The sequence below is a fragment of the Heloderma suspectum genome, chromosome 2 (assembly GCF_057233095.1).
Source record: "Heloderma suspectum isolate Gila_16-S chromosome 2, 16-S_ref, whole genome shotgun sequence".
In the NCBI taxonomy this organism is placed as follows: Eukaryota; Metazoa; Chordata; class Lepidosauria; order Squamata; family Helodermatidae; genus Heloderma; species Heloderma suspectum.
The window spans coordinates 171,823,857-171,846,768 of record NC_139459.1 but is presented as its reverse complement, the minus strand read 5'-3'; the positions used below and the strand labels follow the sequence as shown (position 1 = coordinate 171,846,768).

At 49.5% G+C, this 22,912-nt stretch overlaps 1 protein-coding gene across 3 annotated transcripts; it reads right to left on the bottom strand.

Annotated features, from left to right (window-relative positions):
* Nucleotides 1-212: 212 nt before the first annotated feature.
* DUSP9 (dual specificity phosphatase 9) lies at nt 213-21,409 on the bottom strand. Of its 3 annotated transcripts, none has more exons than XM_084836036.1 (4): nt 20,751-21,409; nt 13,597-14,997; nt 9,800-10,222; nt 213-6,351 (listed from the first exon to the last, which is right to left on the bottom strand). In XM_084836036.1, exons 2-4 carry the CDS (start codon nt 13,952-13,954, stop codon nt 6,053-6,055), a joined length of 1,080 nt encoding a protein of 359 aa, XP_084692162.1. In that variant the 5' UTR covers nt 13,955-14,997; nt 20,751-21,409; the 3' UTR covers nt 213-6,052. The 3 variants fall into 3 exon arrangements, with proteins under 3 accessions (XP_084692162.1, XP_084692163.1, XP_084692161.1); XM_084836037.1 differs by lacking the exon at nt 20,751-21,409 and adding an exon at nt 15,140-15,314; XM_084836035.1 differs by lacking the exon at nt 20,751-21,409 and having other exon boundaries at nt 13,597-15,314.
* Between the last annotated feature and the right edge of the window lie 1,503 nt (nt 21,410-22,912).

The window sequence follows — 22,912 nt, the reverse complement described above, 5'->3', positions numbered from 1 at the left end:
GAGAGAAAAAAACCTGGTGGGAGGGAAAGCCCAATCTGGGCATCCCCCAGGATTAAAGCTACTTTCCCTGCCACTCCACCCTCTTCTCAGAACAGAAAAGAGACTGGTTACCAGGCAACTGAGTAGGAGCAAGAGATTATTTTAAAAAATATATATATCCAAAGACACGAAGCAGGCACAGATGGGAAGAGTTGGGGAGAGAGCGCCAAGGGAGGAATCTTGCATTAAAGCTGAACCAAACACTGTGATGAAAAAGGGAACAGCAAATTCTATTTGAAGCCTGAAAGAGAAACATGCTCCTCAGTTCAAAATGGCGTAGATTTAAGGGGCAGCTGGCATGCCAGCAAGGGGCCTGAAAGCAGAAGCGCCGCTAGATGTGTGTCAGCCTGAAGCCATTCCATCCGCAATCTGCCTGAAGCTGAGATTTTCATCCACCTTCTCTGCTGCACATCTACCCATCACAACTTTGGCTTCCCTGCCCTTTCTCCCACTCTGGTGGCTCAGGAAGTGCATGCAAGTGAGGATGAGCTTCCTAGAGCAGCCGGTTTGCTGGGAAGGACATGGCCTTTTCATGAAGGCCCCTCCTGAGAGAACCTGGCTGCTCTGAAAAACCAGTGCCATCTTAGATGCTCTTCCCTGGCCACCAGAGGAGGCCACTGAGTGAGGGGGCAACTGTGTGGGAGGGGTGTCCCATGCAGAGAGCGTCGGATGCCAGAGATAAGAGAATTTGCCTGGGGTTCAGTCAGGCTTATGCTCAGGCTGCCTTGGCCTGAACATTTCCTAGTTATAGAAGCGCCTTGCAGAAAGACGCTTTATGACTCATCTATTTATGAGTAACAATTCCTGTCCTGCAGAAAGTAGCATCCAACCTTCCCATTACTGGCCTGCTGGCCTCCATTATCAGCTATGTTTCTAGGTTCTGGACCTCTTTTCCATCTGGCTGTAGCACACCAAAATATGAACATTGTTCGGTCTTGGTAGCTTTACCCTGGACTGGTCATCTTTGGTACCTCTCTGCATAAGGAAGTCCAGGTAGAGGGAGAAGTTGGTTTGCAGGGCAGGGGTGGGGGGAAGACAGAAACTTCCACTTTTAAGCTGTCTCTGTTATTGATGAGGAATAGTCAGGCTTTGTGGTGTAGAATAGTGTTTGGTGTAATATTTGCTGCTACAAACTTGTGACGTGATGTCACAGGAGGAGACTGAAGTGTGGAGCAAGTAAATGTTACTTCACACCATGCAACTTAATTCAAATTGTTCTCAAAATGGCTGCTGCTCTGGGGTTCAGTTCTGTGTTGGTGTTTCCCAGAACTGCTTCCCTCCATCCACCTGCTCCCACAGTACTTTCATTCCTACTACCATTACATTGGGCAAGTACTCTGGATGTGAAGAGCTTTTATCCCTCATCCTGCTTCCATCTTAAAAGATCCAGAAACAAGGCAGGAGTAAAGGAGGCAGTGACAGCACATGCTCGGGAAGGCTGGCACTCTAACCAACAGACCAGCCTTTCCCAACCTGTGTTGGACAACTTCCATCATCCCCAACCAGCATGGCTAATGGGCACGCTGGCTAGGGGATAATGGGAGGTGTTGTCCAACACATCCCGAGGGCACCAGGTTAGGGAAATCTGCACTAGACCCTACACTCCCATTATAAACAGAAACTAACTACAAACATCCTGGGATTCTAGAAAATGGTGGAAGTATGCAGGAACCGAGAGGTACATAGTACAGACAAAACAGGGAGTATTGGGAAAACATGTCACCCACACCCATGGGGGAAGGGAAATAGCTCAGTGGTAGAACACATGCTTTGAATAGAGAAGGTCCCAGGTTCAATCCCCGGCATATGCAGGTATGGCTGGGAAAGATCCCCCCCCCCCCCGTGTGAAAGCCTGGAGCATTGCTGCCAGCCAGTCAGCGTACTGAGCTAGATAGAACAATCTCTGTAAGGCAGCTTCCTATGATCACTTTTCTCAGGCTGCCATCTTCTAGTGTTTCCTAGGCGCAATTTCCCTGAGCTGCAGACAAAAACAGGACTCTCTTCTCCTACTCCAGAGTAGACATGCACATGTATGATCAGTTATAGATCTGGGTTACCCCTGAACTTAGTGTAGCTGCATTTGCTCACATCCATCCTTTGCTACTCTTTTTGTCTTGCCCCCTGCTACTGTTCTCTCAGCCTTATCAATAGGTAGATTCCAAAATAAATAAATTCTAGTGAGCCACCTTGAGGGCTACTGCTGGTGATGGAAACAAAACTGTGTAACTAACAAGTGGATTTTATATTTTTTTAAATGGGGGAAATCAGCCATTACATGTTTGCTTATTCCAGCAGTCAGAGGTGTAACCTGAAACCTGCATGACACTTAGTAGAGCCTAATCCTTTTAGCATTGTGCCTCTTCCTCTACTACTTTTAAGACTCTGACCATGCAAGACTTCATGACTTCAACATCAAGTCAGCCCCCCCCCCCCCCCGGGGTTTGGTAACATCTTCCCTGAAAGAAGAGATCTGGTCTTAATAAAAGGTATTGACTGACTGTGGACTTGGGATTTTTTCTTACGGACCAGCATCACTCACCTTACTTTATGTTTCCTGGGCCAGATCTACACTAGTGCTTTTAATGGGTGCACTGATAACTGTTGGGGCACATTACGCATTCCGTATACCGCTTTTCTGGCATTATTTCCTGCTTTTTATTCCGTATTGTACAAAATGCAGCAACAGATGTCATTGTGTGTACTAAATGCGCAGGAGGGATATAGCATCACCATGATGGGATTGTATCAATATGACATGAGGTTTAGATCTGGCCCTGGTGGAAAGGCAGCATAGAAACTGAAATATAGATTGTAAACTCTTTGGTACAGGGACCTATGTTTTACACTCATGCTATTAAGCATAGCACCCATTGCTAATGTGGTCTATATATCATTAATAATCGTAAGAGTACCTTATAGCCATCCTTTTGTACTGGGGAATGACTGAGGGCACCTAGTTCTACCAATTAAAAGGCATTGTGCAGATCTTCCTTCTTTCCCACATTAACAGACAGAAGAAACAGTGGGAGGGTTACAATTAAAAGATGTGTCAACTGGACCCCCCATAAAATTCTGTGTTTGAGGCAGGGCGATTGCACGATAAAAGCCTTGTCTAGAAGTACCCTCACCTTCAGGAGGATGCTTATATCCTCAGGAGGGGTGGGCCTTTTCTACTTCAGCCTTTCCCAACCTGGCGCCCTCCAGATGTGTTGGACTATACCTCCCATCATTCCAGTCAGCAGGCCACTGGCTGTGGATGATGGGATATACAGTCCAACACATCTGGAGGGCACTGGGCAGGGCCAGGGAAGACTGTTTGAATCTGGAGGGGTTCTCATTCTAATCCATTGTAGTGACTGTAATCACGGCCAGTTGGGTCAGTTGCTATCTTGGGTTAGTAGTTCTTGTGAATGTGAACAGGTTCTCCTTAAGCTCACCTTTTCCCACCCACCCCCTATACAAATTCACACTTCTCTGTATTGTTTAAAGTCCTGCTTTATTGAAGTGACTGTGTTGCCTCATAGCGATGGCAGCCCACTTCCCTGTCAGCTCCAGAGCCATTTACATTCATCTGAAAAACGAAGAGATCAGGATGCCAACTTTTTTTTTTTTTAAAGGACAATCCTTCCACAGCTGCCATAAAAAAACAGAAGAAAAAAGAAACTCATTGCTCCAGATGACAAACCTGTATTGGCATATACAGGTACACAGGGTCGTGTGCAGTTTGTACAAAAATGAAATAAAATTGTGTCCAGGCAATCCAAATTTCAAGCAAAACTTAATTCTGCAACCCACACACACACTGTGCTAGTTGAGCAAATCTGCATAATTGTTCATATTTTGCATAACATTTTGCAACTTTTGACTGTTTTGCATAATTTATTCTGGTCTGGCTAATCATAGGGAGGGGCCGGAAGCTATATAGAGCACTGAAGCCCTAGCCTTTGAAATCTTATGCAGCAGCTCCTTGAGATTATTTCAGCAAGCGTTGCCCACAGGCACATGTCTGTATAGCCAAGAGGGCTAGAAAGTTGCTTAAAGAAAAGGCAAAAAAAAAAAATAAAGGATTCTCAGGAAGCTGAATTCTGCAGACAATGCCACATTCTGTGCTTTTTCACCACTCCTGTGGAATCACAGCATAGCTACAGCCCAGAAGATCCACGCTTTAATAGCAAGCCTTCAACAGAGAGCGTCCGAACACCTTGCACGTATTTTAAACACCGTCTGTTTTCTGACAATACTCACACACAGGCAGTGGTTAAATTACAGTGCGCTCCTATACATACCTACTCAGAAGTAAGCCCCATTAAGATCAATGGGACTTACTTCCAGGCAAATGTGTATAGGATTGCAGCCTTAGTTAAAAAAATAAAGACGTGCCAAGGCTCAAGCTTCCTTACAAGTTATACCTGTTAACTCGGGAACTCTTCCCCTCAATTGCAGATGCATTGGGGGTGGGGTGGGGGGACTGTGGCATCTCAGTGGGGCAGGAAACTCATTCCACAGTACATTTACTCATTATTTCTCTGATTGTTTTCTGCACATGCTCAGAGGTGCCACCATCTTTGTTATTACTTCCGGTGTCCCTGGGCTGAGCCCTGGTACTGAAAACAAGTTCCAGGCCTAAAGATCTGGGCAAAAACCTGGGCACAAATTAAGCCTTGTACGCAGGCATTACACAGACACTGCCTAGTACATACATACACCGGTCTAGTTGCTCACATGCAGGCATTAAGGCACACACACACGAACAGACATTCAAAATTTGTACACACACGTGAACTGAGAGCTGCTCCACTTTCTCCACCTCTGTGCAGCAACCAATAGTTCTCCCTCCTGTTATCTTTTTGGCCTCCCAGCTGGATCCCTCCTGTGAATCTGCTCCTTTTGCTTTCCCTAAATAGCTGGGTGAACTGCAGATGGGCTGCTTTGGGGATGGGGTGGGCATCCAGAGTTGTTGGGATGATGGACAAGGTATGGTCATCATACACGCTTCTGAGCCTGCATCCAGAGCTGTAGGTTCCTGACCTGGCACAAAGCACTGGAGGTTTCTTAGGTGCCCCACGTTCGGAGGTTCTCAGGGTCGTGCCTGGTGGGATTAATTCCTAGAACCAGCAGTCCAACGCCTAAGATAAAAAGGTGCACATTCTCCATCCTTCTACAGTTTCTGGTACCACCAGGTCTGGTAGAGGCGCTGCTCCTTAAGGCAATTCTAGAGTCTCAGGGTATCTATTCGCTGCAACATTGTTTTGATTCTATGGTTCAACCTGGGCTCTAACACCGTCAACAGGACAGACAGCTGGCGAACCTCTCTCCTCTCACCTCCCAAGACACAGGATTCCGATTTGGCCTTTCTTTCAGACTCCTTTGTTCATTCCAGAACTGCCACGGCACACCTGTTCCCCACTTTCTTAAGCTGGAGGATGTAACTCCAGAGCCAGAAATCCTACGCAGGGAGGATCCTCACAGGACAGCTGGAGACTTCCAACTTAAGTTTCTAAAATTATGGCTGTAGAATGGAGGGAGGGGCAGGGGGGAAACACACATTATATATAAGATGGGCACCATTAGCAAACAGCAGGTTCCAGCCCTGACACAACCCATTCCAAATCTTTCCATTGAACAGGGTGATCTGGATCATGTTCGACATACTGTATGCCCAGAGCAAACCCTCCAGAAAGAGCAGGGTCCAGAAAAGTGGGCAGGCTCTCAATCCGTACAGGGCTCTTGGGCAGAGGCAGGCAGAGAGGGGTCTTTGGCTATCAGTACGGCTTGGTCAGCTTCGCTGCAAGATGGGCTGGGTGCACCGCATCGCTGCTGACGCATCAGAGGACACAAAAAGGCAACGAGAACCTTCTCTGGAAGTGGCAGTTGGCTCCAAAAGAGGCGCCTCCCTCGCTGGCGTGAGGTATTTCGTTGGTCCCAAAGGGCTCTGCCACCAGGGCAGGCCAGTAGAGGAAACCGAGGAGCAGGAGGGGGACACGAAGCCGGCGGCGCCCCTTTCTCCCCTCTACTACGTGGGGTCCAACTCGAAGACACTGTCATCAGTCGGCGAGGTGAAGAAGCAGGTCTGGGTCGCAGGACGGCGCCGGCTGCCCTGGCTGAGCCCCAGTGACTTCTCAAAGTCCAGCAGCTGCCCCATGAAGTTGAAGTTGGGCGAGATGTTGGACTTCTTCCGCTTCACCAGGTCGTACGCGTCGTTGAGGGACAGGTTGAGTTTCTGCATGAGGTAGGCCACGGTGACCGTAACCGAGCGGCTGATCCCCGCCAAGCAGTGCACCAGGATGCCGCAGTTCCGAGACAGGGCCTCATCTGCAGAGATTTTTTCAAAAAGGGGGAACAGGTGAATTATGTTTGCTGTCCTGAGAACTGGCAGGTGTGAGGATGGGATATGGAAAAAAAGGAGGACAGGAGACTGAAGGCAGAGGCGGGGAAAGGACAAGGGCTGGATGGAAAGTTCAGGTTAAGGGCAGGGCTGTGTGTACTCTGAGCTTCACAAGTGCAGAATTCAGCTACCTGAAAATCCCAGGTATCACTTTTTAAAAGAAGAAGCACGTTTCTAGTCCTTATGGATTGAATGTGTATTTATCATTATTATTAATTATTATCATCATTATTATTACATCTATATCCCGCCTTTTTCCCTCTTGCAAGGAGCCCAAGGCGGCTAACATGGTCCTCCTCTCCATTTTAACCTCACAACAGCCTTGTGAGGTAGATTAAGCTGAGAGCCAGTGACTGGACCAAAGTCCCCCAGTGAGCTTCATGGCTGAGTAAGGACTAGAATCCAGACTTCCTGATTCCCAATCCAACACTCTAACCACTACACCAAACTGGCTCTCACACTACATTGTATGGTCAATGCCTAATGAAATCTCAATAGCTAGACTGTGGTTGAATAAGATTTCTAGTAATACAGGATGGGAGGTACCCCATACATTGCCATATCCCTCCACCTGCGCAAAATAAGAAGGAAAAAGATGTGCTTCCTTTACTTAATTTATTCAAGTCACAGAATCCAGCTTTCCTCTGTGCAGAATTTGGGTTATATAACTTTGATTTTTAGCATACCCAGCCCTGTTAAAGGGCTGCAGCAGCAAAGTGTTGGCCCTTTTTCACAAATCTATAATCTTCCTGGGTGGAAACCAGATGTGTACAACCTTGATAAAAGGGAATGGAAGAGGCTGAGGTTTGTCTGACCCAAATAAACAAGAGGAAGATTTGACTGAATTTTCCAAATAAGAAAGAGGAAAAGGCTGAGATTTGTATGACGAGGGACTGCACGCACTGTGCCAAAATATTTCAAACTCTGCCAAAAGAATATAAAATCTAGGCTCAGAAGAACATATGCAAATGCTTCTTTTCTGGCTCCAGTTCCAGAACTCAGGCTTGCAAAGAATTTGGAAGTCTGAGGGCAAAAGGAAGTGGGCAGCACAAGGGAGAACTGAGCACAGCAGAAGGGAAGGAAAGGGCATACAAGTTGCCATTAGATTACCAGGATAGGAAGTTCAAGAAAGCACAGAATGGTTGCAGCCATGGGACAAAGGCAGGAGTGGTGGAGGGCACTCGCTCCCTGATCACTGGACGCCCTTGCTGAGCTGCCATTTGGCTGCTGAGTTCACAGTACCAAATCTTACTCTGCACTGACAAGGTAGTTTCTCTGCCATGCGGGCAGCAGGTCTACAGAAGTATCACATCATAGAAATAAGATGGTGTCATTCACCAGTTCGATTCCAAGAAAAGATGGTGTCATACATCCGTTGGTGGGCAGGTGACTGAGTGGATGCAATCATGTGCCTGAGTGACCATTTCCAGACAAGTGGAGTGGGGCACACAGAGATTGGGGAGGGGAAATAAAACAACACAGGTCAGAACAAGATTCAAGCTGGATCAACTGTGCTGGCAGAAGTGGATTTCCCCATCCCCTCTTTCCCATGGCAGCTCCTCCAGGCCCCTGAAAATGCTACACAGCGAGTCAGGAGACCCTGCTGCATGGTGGGCTGGGAGGGACCCCCCAAATCAGGTGGAGGAACCTTCCACACATTTCTCACAGAAGGCAGATCCAACCCCACATCTAGATTGTGCTTCTGCACACATCTGGCACCTTTCAGTCAGGAGTACTTTATCAGGACCAAGGTATCAGGTTCTGCATGGCACTCAAGATTGCCCCACTGTACAATCACCCTGATGGATGATATTCTGGAGGTGACGGACTCGACCTTGGGGGAGCTGGGGGTGGCGACGGCCGACAGGAAGCTCTGGCGTGGGCTGGTCCATGAAGTCACGAAGAGGCGGAAGCGACTGACCGAATAAACAACAAAACAATCACCCTGAGGATCACTGGACCACATGTCTGCCTCCATACCTCATTCTACTGAATGGAAACAGGAAAGGGGAAATTGGATGATAACTAAGAAGAAGCTTGAGGCTTGTGTGCGATTTTGTATTTGCTATCCCTACGCCTCATGTGGTCAGCTGAACCCTAGAAGCATAAGAAGGATTTCCTTTGTGGAAATTTCATCACTAATGGCCCACTCACATTCCAAACTGTACGTTTATTCTGCAGCACGATGACTCTTTGGAACACAGGGAGGCGGGGATGCCTCTCCTAAGACGTTGTCTACTAGCCACAGTTTGTGTAAACATTTGCTTTAAAAATAGTTTGATCTTTTAAAACAGAAATCTGCCTGATTAATCAGAGGCACTTTTTTTAATTGAGCAAAATATTTTTAAATTGATGCATCTAGCCAATTCATGAACTAAACAATGCAGCCCCAGTTGATACCGAGGTATCAGGTTCTGCATGGCACTCAAGATTGCACCACAAGATTGCACCCTGAGGATCACTGGACCACATGTCTGCCGCCATACCTGATTCTACTGAGTGGAAACAGAAAAGGGGAAACTGGATGATAACTAAGAAGAAGCTTGAGTCTGTTTGACTCTGAGGGCCGAAACAGACATTACTTTCAATGTGTGCCTAGCAGCTATGTTTCTTTTCATTTTTTACTCTAGAGTAGGCACAGGGGGGCAATCTCGATCTTAAGAGATCCACCTAAGCTAGGGCTTCAATCCAGTTTGGGAGGCCTGTGTCTACTCTAAAGTAAAAATGAAAAAGGACATAGCTGCTAGGCACACATTTAAAATACTGTCTGTTATGGCCTTGATGTAAAGGAAAATTGCAGGTCTGGGACAGAAAGGGTGGGGTTATGTTCCTAATGGCAAAGGCTTTGCAGGACCAATTAGGACAACCAATTTAGTTTGTGACATGGGGCTGGAGCAAAGAACTACCCTTCCAACCTATGTCAGCATGTGTCAGCCACAGTTCCCAGTTGTTGTCAGGGATGTATGAGAATTTCATTCCCGTGTGCAAATCATGCGAACACGTCCCGTTTGCAACCCCAAATGCGAGCCGGAACACAAATCTCAGGAAATGTTCATGATTTCCCAAACTTGCGTTCGCATTTGAAAATGCACACTTGCACACAGGCACACACGTGCATTCCCCACCCCATCCCCAAATGCATTTTCACGCTTTCGCCTATGAGGGGGGGGAATGTGAATTATCAATTGGGAAAAATGTGCATTTTAAAAAATGCTCATTTTTTTTACAATTGGGAAAAATGCGCCCTTTAAAAAATGTGCTGAAGGCCCGCTCCTGTGACTTCTTCAGCATATGATAGCCACAGAAAAGATCCTGCACATGTAGCCAGGATGGGACGGGGGTGTGGGTGTTGTTGCCTGTTTCCCTGCCACTCACCAATGAACTCGATGGCCTCGGGGAAGAACTGGGAGAGATTCTGGCTCCAGTGATCCGAGATGGGGATCTGCTTGTAATGGAAGTCGCCGTTCTTCTCAAAGAGGTTGGGCAGGTTGGGTGTGACGTTGAGGATGTAGTGGATTCCCAGTCTGGCCAGTGTGTCCATGTTGGCCGAGTCACGGGCACTGCCCAGGTAGAGGTTGGGTAGGATCTGTACAGGGAAGGAGGGGGGGCTTGCCCCTTCCGACTCCATGCCGCTGCTCAGGGGCTCCGACTCGGCATCTGAGCAGTCCGAGCTGAGGCTCAAGCCACCCAGACCCACAACTGGAGCTGCCGGGGGCCCAGGTGAACTACTGGCGCTGGCTGCATCCAGGTTGGTCTCACACAGGTGCGGCCATTCAGCCTGGAATTTATGGAAGCCTCCTGCAGGAAGCACAAAACCGAGAGAGAACCGATGGGTGTAATATGCAGGATTACAGTGCTGACATCAGAGGTTCCCAAACCTTGTCACAGAGAACATATCCCCCACCCCTCCACAAGTTAGGAAAACACCCCTGCCCCCCGATATCTCTATGTACTTTCATATTCTGCTCCAAGGGAAGTCAAATTCTGAACTGGGAAAAGCTGCATTCGGTAACCTGTATGAATCATTCCAGCTGAGCAAGTGTCCTTGATTTCTTTTTAAATGGAACAATTTCTCCTGCAATTCTTATGATTTTGCATAATGTATTCTGGCTTTGCTAGTCATGGGGAGCGGGCAAGAAGCTACATAGTGTACCAAAGTGATGTCCCTTTGCACTGGAGGCCTTGTTTGGCAATTCTTCTGGCTTCTGAGGTTTTGGGAGGCACTGCCCACTTTCAAATGTAACATAACAACCATAAGGGATAGAAACTTGCTGTTTAAAAAGAAAATAAAGCTTCTATTCCCAAGATGCTGAATCCTGTACACAAGTTGCTTCCAGGTTTTTCTCCAGACCCATGAGGTACCATGTCCACCCCATCTCACCAACCTTCCTCTCCTGGCATATAAAGTTCCATTCCTCAGATCATCCCCAGGTTTTGGGGGGTGCTTGGGCAAGACTTTTCACCGCTGTTGTCACCAGCTGCTGCTGCTGTGCCTCTTTTTCCTCATCATTGCTGCCACCTGCTTTCTTGTCAGGCAGAGGTCCAATGACAGAACAAGCAGGCAGTGACATCTCCTGCTCCTCCTTCTCACCAGTGCAGTTGTCTGGGCCAGAGCGAGAGGCAGGTTAACAAACAGGTTGCCATGGTGAGGAGGAGCAGCAAGTCCAGGGGGCTTTTGTTAGTGGGCCCCTGCTGGGGTGTGGGCCCTCGGCAGGTGCCCAACCATGCCAAACCTTGATGCCAGTCCTACCTTAGATCTCAGAGTCTGAGCTTCAGGGAACCTGGCAACCTCATACCAGCATCCTGGCCCCAGCAACAGAAGAGTTAAAAATTGGAGGGGAGGGCAGGTTCTGGCCCAGCTGTTGGTTTTCCTGTCAAGAAGAAGCCTTTCTTCTTGACAGAGGCTTTACCGTCCATGACATGGAGAAACTGCCCATCATTGCATCTCCATGGTAGAAAAGCAACCCCTGTTGAATTTCTGTTCAAACACACCACAGAAATTGCCGGTGTGTAGGAACACGTATGGAAGAGGTCAAACAGAATTTAAAATGACCGCATGGACTTTGCCAGACTCTGAGCGAAGAAGAGAGGATCCCTCCACAGTAAATCCTTTTTGCACTTTTAATATTAGAAGTACTCGGAAAGGATAACTGAGCCAGTCCACCCCCACACACACCCCAGTCCACCAAGCCCTCCCCCAGGTTGCTGCCGAGAAAGCTACATGGCAGTTTATCATGGATTACATAACACAGCTTTTGTAGCTCGTAGTTTCAACATTTTTTAAAGAGCAAGTTTCTAGTCTTCAGTATTCTGGAGTTGAAGTGGGGGGCAGAAAATGCCAGCAGCGAGACCAGCCTTCCCCAACCTGATGGCCTTCAGATGTGTTGCACTGCAGCTCCCATTATTTCCAGCCAACTGGCTGAAGTTCCCTTCTGGACACAATTATTAAGGCACAGGAGCCCTGTCCTCTTTTGCATCTGGCCCGTGCTCTGCTCAAAGATGGCAACCTCCTGCAGCTGAGGGACTACTTTATGTTTTTCAGGACAAAGAACGTTGTGTCAAGGTTACACAGAACTGTGCATCACATGAAATTTGGCCCTGAATGTCCAGATTTCAGCCCTGCAACCAACCAACCAACCAGTCAATGAGATCTAGAGCAGCTTTCCCCAACCTGGTACCCTCCAGATGTGTTGGCCTACAACTCCCAAGATTCCCAGCCAGCATGGACAAGTGGCTGTGCTGGCTGGGAATTATGGGGGTTGTCATCCAGGCCGGGGTAGGTTGCTCTAGAGCATGCTAGACCAACAGGAGCATAGAGTCTGGTCTGTCCTCCTGCCTGCCTCCCAGCACAGCACTGTGCAGGGGGATACTCCAGGGGATTTATATGAACTAAAGTAAGGACCAGAGCGGCACTCTCTCATGGTTTGGACTTGACTGGAGCCCACCACTGGAGTTGCCAACTGATGAGGAACCCCCATCCCCGGCTTGCTCTTGTGCTGTTAACAGCTGCAAGTTATGCAAAAGCCAGCTAGATAAGCTTGTACAGCTGCCAGAGAAGTTCCCCAGGGAAGGCTTGGACCGGGCTGTCAACTCCCTACCCCCCACCGCCCCCCACCGCAATCCTGGCAGAGTCCCCTCCTGTGCCTTTAAGAGTTGGATGACAAGCAGCAGGCAAAGATTTTGAGAGCCTGCGGATGCAGTGAGGGGGGAAAGCTCCACTCGCTGCATTTCTGTACTTCAAGCAGCCCTTAAAGTTACAGAAGCAAGGCCTCCCACCCCCCAAAAGTAGCCTTAAACACTCCTCCTTTGAAAGCAGCCGCTTCTGCCCCAGTGCAATGAATGGATCCATCCCACTGCAGTTTTCCTTTCTCCTTGGCTGCCCCTTCCAACTTTGGAGAGGGGAAACAGCTCAGCAGCTGAGAATATCCTTTGCATGCAGGAAGTGTCACAAGTGCCATCTGTAACACCCGCAGTTAAAAGGAATTCAAGGAGCAGGGCTGGAGACATCCTCTGGCCAGGACCCCGGAGACGCACCAGCTGCACTGGGGCAGACCTGATTCAATTATCTCAGGCAACCTTCCCCAACCTGGTGCCCTCCAGGTGTGTTGGACTACAATGCCCATCATGGCTGGGGGTAATGGGAGTTGTAGTCTAATCCCTCTGGAGGCCCCGGGTTGGGGAAGGCTGATCTAGAGCAACTTTGCTGGCTCAGATTCCAAGGAAGGAAGAACAAATGAGATGGACCACGCTATAGGCCTTCCTGGTCCAGCACAGAGATTCCCTCTTTGCTTTTCAAAATACCACTGAATTGAGAGAGGAGGCGGCCCCAGGTTCCTCCCACCAATTTTCCTGTCCTAGTCCTCTCATCTGCCCCATCCCTGCTGCCCACCGTGTGGCTCACCTGCAGTCCCCGCTCAGCAAACCAGCCAGGGAGGGAGCCCACCTCTGTACAGGGAGGCACAGGAGAAGGTGAGGTTGCCTCATCTCCTGATTCAATAGCACATTGAAAAAGGTAAAGAGGACATCTCTGGCTTGCAATCTGCCAACCATATTCCTGGCTCTGGCCTCTGCCTTCTCCCTGCTCCATCAGAGAAGAACTGATCCAGAAAGCTGCGGTAGGTACAGCAGCCTCTCCTCCCTCCACAAATCCCGCTTCCCCGCCGCACACCTACCCTGCAGGTAGTAGGCTGGGCAACCTTCCTCCCGTAGCTTCTGCAGCAGTGTCACCAGCACCGACGCTTCATCCTCCTCCTGACTCCCCCGTCGGGGGAGCTGGAGCGTCCCCTCGTCATACAGCAATACAGTGTTATCCCTGAGGCCCTGTGGGGGCCCAGGCAGTAAGGACCGGACCGAAAGATTCCCCTTGCGGAGACGCCGTAGCAGCAATCCCGGGAGGGCCACGCTCAGCGCTCGCTCCACATGGGACGAATCGTACAGCTCCCGGCTGCGGCAGTCAAGAATATGCAGGCACGAAGACGGGGAGGCCAGTTCGGCCTGCAGCCACGACGTGGACTTGCCCAGGTCTTCCATGTGGCTACCAGCCACGCTCCAGCTGGCCAGAAGTCTCGCAGTCAGAATCCGCACACGAAGCCCGGCAAAACCTCAGAGCACAGCCTGAATTTCCCCAGTCATGGCAAGGCAACAGGCAGATAGCAGAAGAGACACCCGTCCCTTTGCCCGCCTCCGCTCCACCAGAGAGCTTGCAAAGAGGTCCTGCAGCTGAAACTTTCCCGGAGTACAGGAGGTGGTTCCAAAGTCAGGACTAAAAGTCCCCAGTGACCTTTGCGCTGGAGAAATGTCTACATCACGTTGCCGATGCACCAGGTCTCACCCTACCCATTGCAAAGAAACCACTTTTGCTAGAAAGCCAAGAGGAGGGCCCCATGGGGCATTGCTCCGGGCGTGGAAGTCACCCTTCTGCCTCCTTGCTGGGAAAGCACCAGTCCTCAGCCTCTCGAGGCCAGCGGGGAGGGCATGAAGTGACAACTGGATCCTGGGCCTGTCTTGCGAGGCAGGGACAAAGGCCTGCAGGAGGCAAGACTCCGTGGAGGACTCGCCCGAAACGGTTTGTTCCGTGGAGAAATGCTGCTTCCCGGACTCTCCGCTCGGGACCCCAGCCCACCTTGCACTCGATACCCCCTCCGGGTGGGGCCGCTACCCAAGGAATGCCCTGCTGCTTCCGAGGCAGCCGGCTGACCCTTCCTCCATGTAAGCCCAGCCAGTTTTGCTTCCCCAAAACAAACCTCGTCCCGTGGCTGCCCTTGGAGTCGCCGGCAGGGCTCAGTAGGCTGAGGAGGGCCACGGTGGGTGGCCCAGCCTGAAGAAGCCCTTCTCTTGATCCCGAGTGCTGCCTACCCAACACCGCTGGAGAGGATGTGCCTGAGCAGAGGCCACGGGGGAGCGGGTCTGTGGGAAGCAGGCATCCAGAGCGGTCTGAGGTGGGGGGATGGAAAATGAAGAGAGGGACCCAGAGAAACAGATGGAGACAGACAGGCAGACGAAGGGCGAGGGTCTCAGGGTCCCAGGGAGCAGGGGGCAGCTAGCGCGGCTTTGTGAGCCATCACTGGGTGAACCTGCAACAGGAAAGCAAAGGAGGAGAGTGAGGCTGAGGAAAAGCCAGCGAGCAAACAGGCAGCCGGGTAAGGGAAACACGGGAAGTGCGTGTCCCCTTCCTGGCACCTCGCTGTCCCCCCTCCATCCCGGCCAGATGCTGACAAGTGACTTCCTGGCAACTGGAGCGAAGACGGCGGCAATTGCCAAGAGCTGGATGGCAACACAGGCTGTGCGCGCACTGCAGGTGCCTGGGGCTTTCGTTTCTCAGGAAAGGAGGACAGGGGCTCAAACCCGCCAAACAGCCGCATCTTCTACCCCGGAGGCCTTTCGCGCCTAGTCCAAGAGGTGTGCAGGCCGACTGAGGTTACTTGGTGGGGTGGGGAAAGAAGAGGCACTCTGCGCTTGCTCAGCAGCACCCTCTGCTGAGAGCCACAGCTCAGTGGCAAGCACCTGCTTTGCATGCCCCTGCTTTGCATGCCCCCAGCTCTCCAGGAGCCGCTGAGAGAGAGAGAGTCCTGCCTAAACATTCAGTAGAGCCCTGCAGGTCAGCATGTAGACAATGCTGAGCTGGACGGACCAACGGTCTGGCTTAGCGCAAGTCAGCGTCCTGTGTTCCTAGGCCATGTGCCTCAGGGGCTGAGTCTGGAGGCTAAAGTCCTGGAGTCCAGTTCTGGCTCAGGTTAAATTAGGGGGCTGTGTGTCCTAATTTACGGAGGGCTGCCCACTCTTTTGAATGCGGTGGCCGTTAGAAGGCCCGTCCAGTCCAAGTCCAGTTTAAAGAACAAGAAGCGTAAGAAGAGAGGGCGGAGAGGGGCCTTGGAGTCGCCCATCAAAACTTAGCCCCCGGGCAGCAGCCTGAGCAGGCACAGACGTCACCTGCTCCACAGTCTTCCCCACTCTGGGGAGAGAGAGAGATCGCACTCCCATTTAAATTATAGTAATTATCTCTACATGTGAATCTATACATTTAAATTAGCATATGCAATTCCTTTGCAAGTCAGCATCCTGTTTTGTCCTCTGGTTGACTTGGTGCATTTCCTCTTTTTTGGCTGGGGAGGCATGAATGCCACCCCAAGTTAAATGCTGCCCCCAGCACAACCACCTCACATTTTGTATATCAGCTGGGGTGGCTCAGGACATTTTCGTGCCAGAGGTGGAAAAGTCAAATACCCCACCCCCACCAACATGGGACATGCTTCCACCAGTTCATCTCTGGGCTCTCACATCCTCCCTTCCTGAGGCCTACGTGTCCACACGAAGATACCCCCCCACCACCACCACTCATCTACACCCTTTGCACTGGGGACACGGCCTACGCCTGAAGGCCCCTTCAAGGTTTCACACATCAGGAGGCAGAGCAAGGGATACTAACTTGTCCCAGTGCACATTACCTGCCAGGGTTACGTGTGAAGGGCCACTTCTTATGTCACATTCTGTACTTGAACACAGAGCCCCAAGTACAAATGACATGCACAGCATGGCAAGTTTTAAAAGGCACAAGCATGGAGTGGCTGGCGCTTGTCGCAAGTACACATGGCTCATCACTGGAAAAGGACTGAGGGGCCCCCCTATCTGTATTTTAAAAGAGTGGCCATTTCTACATATGCAACGCACCCTTCAAAACGACTGCATTACACGTACGTTTTGTACTCAGATCTCTGCGTCTAGTTACGAAATGTGAATAGGCGGTGACAGAATTTCTTGTGGATTAATCTGGAATAACCATCACCCTTGGATCCATACTTCTATCATAATATAGGGTCTCTACCTGATCAAAACATCCAACCTTGCCTGCTCCTGTGCCTTTAAGAGCTGATTGATTTGCAGACATCAGCAGAAAAATGCTATGGCATAGAAACATTCATTACCTGTTAATGTCTGCAGATCAGGGTTCTTGTTGAAGAGGCAGGATAAAGAGCCAGCTGAAGAGTTGGCCAAGCTATAACTAAACGGATTAAAACCACCACTTCTCAGCTCAGTGGCACTGAAATTGTCAGAAACATACACACAAACACCTATTTCATCAACCTTATATAGGGAACACAAACAGAGAAATTAATCAGTGTTTGATGAGGTCCGGGATAATCTCCTCCATCTCCTCCAAGAGACTTACCTTCAAGTTAGGGATGCTTAGTCTTCAGCCTGACAGGGACAGTATGATTTAGTGTGGAGCAGAGAGCCAATTATTAATTATTAATTTATTTGATTTGTACCCCATTTTTCTACCAAGAAAAATGGCACTCAAGGTGGCTTGTTGGAGCTCAGTTATACTTTATCATTTCTGTTGAGGGGGAGAACTTTTGACCCTTTAGATGTTGTTGGACTACAACTCTGATCAGCCCCAACCACCATGGCCAATGGTCAGGGATGATGGGAGTTGTACTCCAACAACATCTGGGGTAGCCATAGGTTCACCACTCCGGATTCATGTAGAACCTTTCATTTCCAAAATACTTTACAGGTTTTGCCTTCACAACAACCCTGCAAAGTAGGTCACTGTTGCCCAGACAATGTTCACAGAACTAAAGCTTCCCAAAGGTCATGAAGTAGTGGAGGTGAACCTTGGGCTAAGGTCCCCAGAGCTGATCCTACCACATGCCTCAGACAGTGGATTTTGGGAGCCATTGAAGGCAATGGAGTGGATGACTGAGAAGATCTCCTGTGGAAGCTCCACTGAAAGCATGACTGTCTTCAGCTTTCAGTGAGGCATGTGCAAGAGACCTTCCCTGGGGGTTGTGCCCCATGTTAATTATTGGGAGGAGTGGTGGTGGTGCCATTGGGATGTTGCACCTCAGGCACCAAAGTGTCTTGGGCCTGCATCATCTGTCCCTTATAGGCCTTGTTCCCTCCATCCAAAGCAAATTACTAGACCCCCTCCAGAACTTATAACAGCATCCAAAACAAAACAACATTGTCAATTCAAGAATATTGTCATTCTTGGGACAAGGCACATTCTGACTACCCAGTGCCAAGGGAACGCAGTGTCTTTCCCACTGTAGCCAAAGCCAACCACCTCTCTGGTCTATGGTTTAACTAAGCCTGCGCAGAAGTCTGCGCTTTGAGTCCTGCCTCTGCCATGAACTGCCTACTTAGCAGCCTTAGACGAGCACCTCCCCCTCCCTGGCTCAGTCCTTCCCCATTCTGCCCTATGGGGAGTAATCATACAGACCTACCTTATAGGGTTGTTGTAAGGATTACAAATCCCTGATGAATATACAGTGGAGGTGAGGAATAGATTTCAGGGATTAGACCTGATAGACAGAGTGCCTGAGGAACTATGGACGGAGGTCCGTAACATTGTTCAGGAGGCAGCAACGAAATCCATCCCAAAGAAAAAGAAATGCAAGAAAGCAAAGTGGCTGTCTGATGAGGCTTTACAAGTAGCTGAGGAAAGAAGGGAAGCGAAAAGCAAGGGAGAAAGGGGAAGATATACCCAACTGAATGCAGAGTTCCAGAGAATAGCAAGGAGAGACAAGAAGGCCTTCTTAAATGAACAATGCAAAGAAATCGAGGAAAACAACAGAATGGGAAAGACTAGAGATCTCTTCAAGAAAATTGGAGATCTCAAGGGAACGTTTTGTGCAAAGACGGGCATGATAAAGGACAAAGAAGGCAGGGACCTAACAGAAGCAGATGAGATTAAGAAGAGGTGGCAAGAATACACAGAAGAACTATACAGGAAAGATCTGAATGTCCCTGATAGCCATGATAGTGCGGTCACTGAACTTGAGCCGGACATCCTCGAGAGTGAAGTCAAGTGGGCCTTAGGAAGCATTACTAACAACAAAGCTAGCGGAGATGACAGTATTCCAGCCGAGCTATTTAAAATCCTAAAAGATGATGCTGTTAAAGTGCTGCATTCAATATGCCAACAAATCTGGAACACTCAACAATGGCCGCAAGACTGGAAAAGGTCAGTTTACATTCCAATTCCAAAGAAGGGCAACGCCAAAGAGTGTTCAAACTACCGCACCATTGCGCTCATTTCACATGCCAGCAAGGTGATGCTCAAAATCCTGCAAGCTAGGCTTCAGCAGTATGCGAACCGAGAACTACCGGAAGTACAAGCTGGGTTTCGAAGAGGCAGAGGAACTAGAGATCAAATCGCCAACATTCGCTGCATCATGGAGAAAGCAAGAGAATTCCAGAAAAACGTCTATTTCTGCTTCATTGACTACGCTAAAGCCTTTGATTGTGTGGATCACAACAAACTGTGGCAAATTCTGAAAGTGATGGGAGTACCAGACCACCTTACCTGTCTCCTGAGAAACCTGTACGAGGGTCAAGAAGCAACAGTCAGAACCAGACATGGAACAACCGATTGGTTCAAAATTGGGAAAGGAGTACGACAAGGCTGCATATTGTCACCCTGCTTATTTAACTTATATGCAGAGTACATCATGAGAAATGCTGGGTTGGATGAATCAGAGGTCGGAATTAAGATTGCCGGGAGAATTATCAACAACCTCCGATATGCAGACGATACCACCCTAATGGCAGAAAGCGAAGAGGATCTCAAGAGCCTCTTGTTGAGGGTGAAAGAGGAGAGTGCAAAAGCTGGTTTGAAACTCAACATTAAAAAAACTAAGATCATGGCATCTGGCCCCATCACTTCCTGGCATATAGAAGGGGAAGAAATGGAAGCAGTGACAGATTTTACTTTCTTGGGCTCCAAGATCACCGCAGACGGTGACTGTAGCCATGAAATTAAAAGACGCTTGCTCCTTGGGAGGAAAGCTATGGCCAACCTAGACAGCATAGTAAGAAGCAGAGACATCACCTTGCCGACAAAGGTCCGTCTAATCAAAGCTATGGTTTTCCCAGTAGTAATGTATGGCTGTGAGAGCTGGACTATAAGGAAGGCTGAGCGCCGAAGAATTGATGCTTTCGAACTGTGGTGCTGGAGAAGACTCTTACGAGTCCCCTGGACTGCAAGGAGGTCAAATCAGTCCATCCTAAAGGAAATCAACCCTGAGTGCTCATTGGAAGGACAGATAATGAAGCTGAAGCTCCAATATTTTGGCCACCTAATGCGAAGAGAAAACTCCCTGGAAAAGACCCTGATGCTGGGAAAGACTGAAGGCAAAAGGAGAAGGGGACGGCAGAGGATGAGATGGCTAGATAGCATCACGGATGCAATGAATATGAACTTGAGCACACTCCGGGAGAGAGCGCAGGACAGGAAGGCCTGGCGTGCTATGGTCCATGGGGTCACGAAGAGTCGGACACGACTGAACGACTGAACAACAACAAAAAGGATTACAAGATGTACGTAAATCACTTTGAACATACTAAACAGCCAACCAAGTGCAACTTCTTATTCTTATTGATCTCTAAAGTGTTTGTTGGGTGGCATTATCACTGCCCCCCTGGATATTATACCACTTGCTCTAGAGTAACTCCTCCCTTAATTCCCAATGTGTGTGGGAAGGCTGGCTGTGGTTTTGCCATGGTGGAACTCTACACATACTCAGAATTACCATTTCCCTTGTGGGCGGATCCCATGCAAGTTTACTCAATGCCTGTGGTGAGAGGAAAAGGTACTCTGCACGTGCCCAGAGGCCCTATTTTCCTTGCAACACCCCCCCCCCGACCAAATCCCATGCAATGTTAGAAGCGAGCCCCGCTGTGTCCAGTCATGGGACTGCAATTTGAGAATTACTTCAAAGCCTCGGCACTCGAAAAGAGGTTCCGGGGCTCAGCCCTGGCCACGTGAAAAGTTGGCGGGACCGTTCAATGAAACCTGAACCGCGTAGCGGGGTTCTCCTCTTACCCTGCGGTTCTTCTTGCCGCACTTTTCGGATGCCTCGCAACGCCTTTCCGTCATGCTGCGGTGGCGACCTAGACGGGCCGCGGTCTTAAACGCAGGCACGCACAACCCAACGGCAGAGACGCCTTCGAGGCCGCGTCTTCGGCCTCCGCAGCAAGCGATGGGGTTTCGGGGAGCCGCAGGCGAAGAGGATACCTACAAGATGCTCCAGGGGTCAAAATCCCAAACAGCCCTCTGCAGCTCCAAAGGGGGGCTGGTATTCTTTGGGGCGCTCCCGTTCTTTTTTGCCCTCTGTCTCCAATTATTTCCCCGATCCAGGTCCTTTGCTTTCGTCGCCCGGAGAGAGAACAGCCCCTGTTGCTGCTATTGCAGCAGCAGCAGCGGCAGTGACAAAGTGCTCCGTCGCCTCCATCCGCAGAGGGGAAGAGGATGGAAATCTCCCAGCAGCCAGCCGGCAACCTTACTTTATACTGATGGGGAAGGGAAAAGGACCGTAGGGGTGACTTTTTATTTTAAGATCCCAGAGAAAATCAGTAAGAGGGGTGGGGGGATGCCAACAGATGAGGTGCCGAGGGCTTGCTGGGTTCCTCCTCCCGTCCACCCCCTCCTTGCTTTAAGAACATCGAGCCGCTGCCGCTGCCGACCCTGCCTTCTTGGTCGATGGCAGTCTCCACCCCAGCTCCACGTGGTGGCTGTGTACAGCCCGGGAGCCCCGCCCAGCTGCGTCCTCATTGGTCGGAATGACCCGACGGGGAAGGCGGAGTATAGCAGGCGGGGGGGGCGGGGGAGGTGTTAGTTTCCTCTTCTCATCTGGTTCAGGGAGGTTTCCAGAGGAACTGGGATGGGCGTGCTGGCGTTGCTGTTGCCACCTTTCCTTAGTGGCCCTCGCTCTTGCGGTGCCCTTAACAGGGGCCTGGCATCGCTGGGGCTTAATAGGCGAAAGCTTCTCTCCACCCATGTCAGGAAAAGGTTATTCCTATAAGTGTTGGAAACACCTCCCATTGTCCCCAGCCACCAGGGCCAAATGGCTGTGGACGATGGGAGTCATAGTCCAACACATCTAGAGGGGAACAGGTTGGAGAAGGCTGCTGTAGAATGTGTAGACCAGCCTTTCCTGATCTGCTACCCTCCAGATGTCTTGGACTACAAACCCTATCATCCTCAGCATGGCTGGAGTTGCAGTCCAACACGTCTGGAGGGGGCCACGTTGAGGACAGCTCATGCAGACTGTGTGGTAAGAGATTTCCTTTAAAAACCTATGTCTGTGCATTTCTACAGCTCCTATTCATTTCAATGCAGCTTGCAGCCCACTGTCCCCGGTGGATTGTGCTCTTGTTATTTTATTTTACAAAAATATTGTTATATGCACCCCACTTCTTCAAGCAGTGAGAGCGCTACTCAGCTTCACTTTCTTTTGGAGGAGGTCATAGGAAGCTTGTGGCATTTTATAATATTTGTACTTTATTTACAAATATACAGGGTGAGTGTAGGTGGAAACTTCACAGCTTGAGCCTCCAGAAAGCTCCCCATCAGCTTTCTAGGGGCTATGGGCAGCCAGCATTTTCAGATCCTTGCAGAGAGCCATATCAGCCATCTCTGTCTCTGTTTCTGATCTTGTCTGCCCCAAAACTTCCTGTCTGATCTTTTGTTTGCTGCTTACATATAGGCCTCAAATGATCACATTCCTTAGGCGGGGGGGGGGGGGGGCATCGCAGTCACATATTTTCTGGCCTTTGATAAGAACAGCCATCAGCTAGTCTCCATAACATATAAGAAAATCTGCCAGGTTAAACTTGTCCAACCAATTTGACCTTATAGCAACCTCTTATTACAATCCCAGAAACACAGAGTTGGAAGGAACCCCTCATCCGTCTCATCACCCAATCCCATAGCAATATTTATATACCACCCTACCTCAAAATTGATTTCAGAGTGGTGTGCAACAATATAAAAGAACAGGGACAAAGTTATAATGCAATAAACTAAAATAAACCACAATAAAAATAGCAGATTAAATTAGCAGATTTAAACAACAACAACAACATGGGGCAGATCTCTGTCACTGTAAATTACACCCAAAAGTCATTGCTTGAGATGGCAGCCTCTCTCCCCTGGGACAAGTCCACAAGACCATTTAGGCTGCAATCCTATACACACTTATCTGG

What these genes read in the sequence shown, in the direction of transcription:
- DUSP9 (XM_084836036.1), bottom strand. Translation starts at nt 13,954, where the DNA reads ATGGAAGACCTGGGCAAGTCCACGTCGTGGCTGCAGGCCGAACTGGCC. An exon ending in CCCAGCCTACTACCTGCAGG is followed by an intron (nt 10,223 to 13,596) that starts GTAGGTGTGCGG and finishes TGCTTCCTGCAG; the next exon opens with GAGGCTTCCATAAATTCCAG. An exon ending in CGAGGCCATCGAGTTCATTG is followed by an intron (nt 6,352 to 9,799) that starts GTGAGTGGCAGG and finishes AAATCTCTGCAG; the next exon opens with ATGAGGCCCTGTCTCGGAAC.